The sequence below is a fragment of the Rhagoletis zephyria genome, unplaced genomic scaffold (genome assembly GCF_001687245.7).
Source record: "Rhagoletis zephyria isolate East Lansing unplaced genomic scaffold, Rhagoletis_zephyria_1.1 Rzeph_scaffold_00031, whole genome shotgun sequence".
Classification (NCBI taxonomy): domain Eukaryota; kingdom Metazoa; phylum Arthropoda; class Insecta; order Diptera; family Tephritidae; genus Rhagoletis; species Rhagoletis zephyria.
Genome location: NW_016157115.1, coordinates 754,902 through 761,634, shown reverse-complemented (window position 1 = coordinate 761,634; position 6,733 = coordinate 754,902). Strand labels below are relative to the sequence as shown.

At 36.6% G+C, this 6,733-nt stretch overlaps 1 protein-coding gene across 2 annotated transcripts in view; it reads left to right on the top strand.

Annotated features, from left to right (window-relative positions):
• LOC108364266 (uncharacterized) overlaps positions 1-704 on the top strand; it is a 37,102-nt gene extending 36,398 nt beyond the window's left edge. For both annotated transcript variants that reach the window (XM_017617880.1, XM_017617872.1), the window contains 2 exons: positions 400-477; positions 553-704. In XM_017617880.1, coding sequence (XP_017473369.1) covers positions 400-477; positions 553-672 — 198 coding nt within the window. In that variant the 3' untranslated portion in view covers positions 673-704. The remainder of the gene's footprint in view (positions 1-399; positions 478-552) is intronic.
• The last annotated feature ends 6,029 nt before the right edge of the window (positions 705-6,733 follow it).

Here is a 6,733-nt window from a genome sequence, read left to right as displayed (position 1 = left end):
GAAAAAAAGTTGAACGAGCTCAAAGTTGGCTGGCGACCAACTTTGTTGAAAGCGATTAGTTGAAAGGCCGTTCGGACGAGGCGATTTTTGCTTTCAACTAAAAGTTGCCTGAAAAATCGCCTCGTGCGAAAGCCCTATAAGGTGTCAACTCTACGATGACGTCACGAATTGTGCTGCAATCGGCGCAAACTTGTATTCTATCATTCTTGTATTGGCTATACATATGTATGTAGATGATATCCTCCAGTTAAGTTAATGTGATATATTGACATACGAGCCCTAGTATAAAGTACATGCATATGTAGTTATGTATGTATGAGTATATCGATTGTGTTAATTGAATCATTAATTAATAATACTTTTTTCGTCTCTCCTTTATTTTTCTGTTTTCATTTTCAGTCCTCCGAAAAGTTGAAAGCCTGCAGCACGATGAAACGCGTTGAGCCACATCAGAATTTCGAAGAGACAATAAGACGCGTAACTATGAATTAAAATTTTACTGAATAAATCTTTTTCCTTAATGGTATTTATTTCTTTCCCCATTTCATACAGTTGAAGACGCAAAAGAAAAAAGCTGAATCACATGACAAAGGAATACACGACAGGGGCAAAGAGGTGGCGCACACCATGGTCAATGAAATGCCACTCAACAATTATACGAAGCATCCTTAGGACATGGCAATAAGCGAGGCGACGGAGGCAAAGGAGCAAAAAGAGTCAAATGATGTAAAAGAGGTGAAAGAGACGAATGTAGTGGAAAGGGCCCAGGAGGCAACAGAAGGCGGTAAAGAGGGCGCTATGGACACCGATATTGTGACGAAATGCAGCAGAAACTTTGGGAAAAAGGAAATAAATGAAATTGACAAACATATCTACGAAAATCAACTGTGAAAAGGAAGAAATAAGTGCAGTAAAAGGATCAGAGGAGCTGTTGGGTAAGGACATAGGAAATAACTCATCAGATGCGGAGATGGTGCGAAAATGATAATAACTTTGCGGTTGTAATTATACATTCAATTTTCCATTTCTCGAATTGCCTGACTCGAAGCGAAAAGTGAAAAATGTCAATATCACAAAGAAAAAAGCAATTTCTGTAGTTTCTCCTTGCCTGTAGAATTTGCTGGATAAATTAGTTTCATTTGCAGTTTTAAAAGAAATATTGGCATTGGTGATGCCGCAAGCGTGAAAGGGAATAGAGAGCGAAACGCATAAATGTGAATGGCAAAAACCTCAATTAAAATCCGCAACAATAATTTAAGTCCTTTCGATGGACCGAACCGAACGCAGGGCAGACATAGTACCTACGTACATATTATTCACTTAAGGTCCCCATACACAGGCACACACGGCAACCACTGAGTCAACGTTCGGTACATGCACGCATTAAATTTTACACATATGCACATATTCATACATACACATGTATGCATTCATAGAAAAGGGAATATGCAATAAATTAGGCACATCAGTCACTTTCACAGTCGGAGCTGCGAAGTTTTCTTGCCCCGGCCGTTGACCAAGTAAATGGACGAGACCAACGAGTGAGGAAAATCCTTTCGTGCGTCAATGTGCTTAAAAAGGGATAACAACGTCCGATACACCAGGGATTAGCAGTGAATGAGCGCAAACCAAATGGCCAACAAACAGACGGACATATGGGGAGATTATGGACTTGTGGACTGGGCGTATAGCACAGTGTGAGTGTGTATTTTGGTGTGGCGAGCAATTGTTTAATGGGTATACCGATGCCATTTCGATCGACACCACCAACTGACCGAAAAGGCTTTTCCTGCATGCATACACCTACATGCTTTTACAGATACCTACATACATACATATGTATATACATTTGTATCTATATGACATATCGTATTGGCACGCTGGTATTTCATGCGGGTTTTCCAACACACACATGTACATACACATCGTTACCTTCATTCACAAAGGCCCTATCCAAATTTTTTTTTGTTTTACAGGAGAAGTAAAAAAACATTATAAAAATTCAAATCATGCATACGTAAAAGACGTTTTAAAAAGTGGCATCACTCCGTTGTTTTTTGTACTAACACTTTAAAATTTTTAGTGAAGGTTTTTTTAATATATCCTTCCAAATCGATAAAGTTCAGATTACCCTATGAAAACGTCTTAACGGGTTGAAATCGGTACCAAAATTTATATGTAATATCCTCGTCTTTAGTAGTATCGATTTTGGGTATTAAATGAAAAAAACAAAAATTTTTTGAATCTATAATCGGGACCAAAATTTTTAAGTGATATCTGTGACCGTGGTATTACCGATTGAGAGGATCAGACTGAAAAAAATCGCTCATATGATTTTTAAGGACCAGCCAGCAAAGGAACCTTTGTTTTGTGGATTGCGCATTTTCCGTATATTTTTTGTATCCGAAAAAGGGAAGAAAATTATTATTTTTTTGTATTCAAGTTAGTCCTGAAATGTTTACACAGGAAAAAAATAATTTTCGTCTCTGATAACACAGTACAAAACAAGTTTTTCGTACTTTATCTCAAAAACAGGGCCGACCTCGTCTTATGGTTTTTTTGGTGCTGATTTGAAGTGCTTTTACAAAATTCTTCTAGCACGCTGAGCTTTCGAGAAAAAAAAACTGTTGAAGTTTCGAAAAATGCTAAATTTCAAAAAAAAGGTTCAAAATAGAATTTGAATGTAGTTTTACCAAAGGAAAATCACGAATTAATGAAAATTCAGTTTGTCTGACCAATTCTACCTCATGTCGATGGATTTAGTAAAAAGGGGTGGAAAATTAAAAAAAAAAATCGACATGAGTTAGTATCCATCAGACGAATTGGATTTTCATTAAGACGTGGTTTTTTCTTCGGAAAAACTGTGGCACAATTCTATTTAAAATTGTTTTTTTTTTATTTGCCATTTTTTCCATTTTTCGGCACTTCAACTGATAATGAATCTGAAGTAATTTTTTTTAGTTCATAATAGTGGATCCAAAATGGCGGAAGATTTTTTTGAATTTAGCGGATTCACTTAGAGTTCATTACTCGGAGAATTATTTTTTTCCTGTGTAAACATTTCAGGACTAACTTGAATACAAAAAAATAATAATTTTCTTCCCTTTTTCGGATACAAAAAATATACGGAAAATGCGCAATCCACAAAACAAAGGTTCCTTTGCTGGCTGGTCCTTAAAAATCATATGAGCGATTTTTTTCAGTCTCATCCTCTCAATCGGTAATACCACGGTCACAGATATCACTTATAAATTTTGGTCCCGATTATAGATTCAAAAAATTTTTGTTTTTTTCATTTAATACCCAAAATCGATACTACTAAAGACGAGGATATTACATATAAATTTTGGTACCGATTTCAACCCGTTAAGACGTTTTCATAGGGTAATCTGAACTTTATCGATTTGGAAGGATATATTAAAAAAACCTTCACTAAAAATTTGAAAGTGTTAGTACAAAAAACAACGGAGTGATGCCACTTTTTAAAACGTCTTTTACGTATGCATGATTTGAATTTTTATAATGTTTTTTTACTTCTCCTGTAAAACAAAAAAAAATTTGGATAGGGCCTTTGTGAATGAAGGTAACGATGTGTATGTACATGTGTGTGTTGGAAAACCCGCATGAAATACCAGCGTGCCAATACGATAAGTCATATAGATACAAATGTATATACATATGTATGTATGTAAGTATTTGTAAAAGCATGTAGGTGTATGCATGCAGGAAAAGCCTTTTCGGTCAGTTGGTGGTGTCGATCGAAATGGCATCGGTATACCCATTAAGCAATTGCTCGCCACACCAAAATACACACTCACACTGTGCTATACGCCCAGTCCACAAGTCCATAATCTCCCCATATGTCCGTCTGTTTGTTGGCCATTTGGTTTGCGCTCATTCACTGCTAATCCCTGGTGTATCGGACGTTGTTATCCCTTTTTAAGCACATTGGCGCACGAAAAGATTTTCCTCACTCGTTGGTCTCGTCCATTTACTTGGTCAACGGCCGGGGCAAGAAAACTTCGCAGCTCCGACTGTGAAAGTGACTGATGTGCCTAATTTATTGCATATTCCCTTTTCTATGAATGCATACATGTGTATGTATGAATATGTGCATATGTGTAAAATTTAATGCGTGCATGTACCGAACGTTGACTCAGTGGTTGCCGTGTGTGCCTGTGTATGGGGACCTTAAGTGAATAATATGTACGTAGGTACTATGTCTGCCCTGCGTTCGGTTCGGTCCATCGAAAGGACTTAAATTATTGTTGCGGATTTTAATTGAGGTTTTTGCCATTCACATTTATGCGTTTCGCTCTCTATTCCCTTTCACGCTTGCGGCATCACCAATGCCAATATTTCTTTTAAAACTGCAAATGAAACTAATTTATCCAGCAAATTCTACAGGCAAGGAGAAACTACAGAAATTGCTTTTTTTCTTTGTGATATTGACATTTTTCACTTTTCGCTTCGAGTCAGGCAATTCGAGAAATGGAAAATTGAATGTATAATTACAACCGCAAAGTTATTATCATTTTCGCACCATCTCCGCATCTGATGAGTTATTTCCTATGTCCTTACCCAACAGCTCCTCTTATCCTTTTACTGCACTTATTTCTTCCTTTTCACAGTTGATTTTCGTAGATATGTTTGTCAATTTCATTTATTTCCTTTTTCCCAAAGTTTCTGCTGCATTTCGTCACAATATCGGTGTCCCTAGCGCCCTCTTTACCGCCTTCTGTTGCCTCCTGGGCCGTTTCCACTACATTCGTCTCTTTCACCTCTTTTACATCATTTGACTCTTTTTGCTCCTTTGCCTCCGTCGCCTCGCTTATTGCCATGTCCTAAGGATGCTTCGTATAATTGTTGAGTGGCATTTCATTGACCATGGTGTGCGCCACCTCTTTGCCCCTGTCGTGTATTCCTTTGTCATGTGATTCAGCTTTTTTCTTTTGCGTCTTCAACTGTATGAAATGGGGAAAGAAATAAATACCATTAAGGAAAAAGATTTATTCAGTAAAATTTTAATTCATAGTTACGCGTCTTATTGTCTCTTCGAAATTCTGATGTGGCTCAACGCGTTTCATCGTGCTGCAGGCTTTCAACTTTTCGGAGGACTGAAAATGAAAACAGAAAAATAAAGGAGAGACGAAAAAAGTATTATTAATTAATGATTCAATTAACACAATCGATATACTCATACATACATAACTACATATGCATGTACTTTATACTAGGGCTCGTATGTCAATATATCACATTAACTTAACTGGAGGATATCATCTACATGCATATGTATGTATAGCCAATACAAGAATGATAGAATACACGTTTGCGCCGATTGCAGCACAATTCGTGACGTCATCGTAGAGTTGACACCTTAGAGCGGCGAGAATAATTGCACGCAGTTTGCCAAACAAAATTTCTGCATAACACCAACCTTATATGATATCGGCTAAAACACTTGAACTTATCGCAACAGGGAAATATTATTTTATCAGTTTTAACCTTAGTCGATCCAAGGTTCAAGAAAAATGAAATGAGATGAATGAATTAATGAAGAAAATGATCGGATGAAGAAGCTTTTCAGGGGGGAGACCTAACCAGTTAGCGACAAGTTTCGGATCGATATCGCACTTGTTGGCATACAAATATTTCATATCATACGTCAAAAAAACCGATACCGATTCGAAAATTGTCGCTAACTGGTTATAGAATCTGCCCCCAGGCCTCCAAAAATGATATCGTCCGATTCAGCTGGAACAAAAATGCTTCAAATAAGTAAGGCACTCCGCACATTAAACTCCTAATCATAGTAGTGTAATCGTTTCGAACACATGTATTTCAATGAAGCTCTGTACATTACGATTCAAAATCATGTTTTCGCCTAATCATAAAAGCTTCATGAATCGAAGCGCCCAACATTGTAAGGCGTTTGCTGTTTTGAAATCATCATTTGTTTACTTTTTTGTGTCGGAAATAAAATTTATTTGTCAATTCAATAGAAAATAATTGAAAATTATTGATTTCGTGCTAAAATTCGTGCAAATTGTATTAAACCATAAACATTTATGCAATATTACCGAGTTTGGTACAAATTGGTAGAACGGCTACCGAGATACATACATATATGTGATCAAAAGTGGGCAGTGTCACGCCCATTTTCCAAAATTTAATCATAAACGTATTTCTTGGTAAACAGTTGTTACAAGCATCAATTTTGAATAAATTATCTTTAATATTTACTGACTTATCGAAGATTTCGTATTTCTCTAAATTACCGTTATATCGGAACTGGGCGTGGTTATTGTCCAATTTTAAAAATGTTCGGTCGTGTGGTATGCAGTACCAAGGCCAACAACTGTCCCAAGTCTGGAAGAAATTGGTCCAGCGGTTACCAAGAAATACACATGTAACCATAAGTGGGAGTGGCCCGATTTTCCAAAAATATATTATATATATATCAATTTCTCTATTATATATGTGGTACCAAATTAATAATTCAGTTTATTGACGCTTTGTTTTATATGTGGTATAATTATCAATTCATTTTATTGTAGTGATACATTTAATTAACTTGTTTAAATGTTCAAATTAATTACATATAAGATTATTAACTTAAATTTGTACGCGTGCTTCTAGTTGAAGTGGTCGTGATCGTTTCAGTTTTTCGACTGACTCTTACGAGTTGCTGATGAACGCCGCTCTCCTTGTCTCGTCCGTGGTCGTAGGG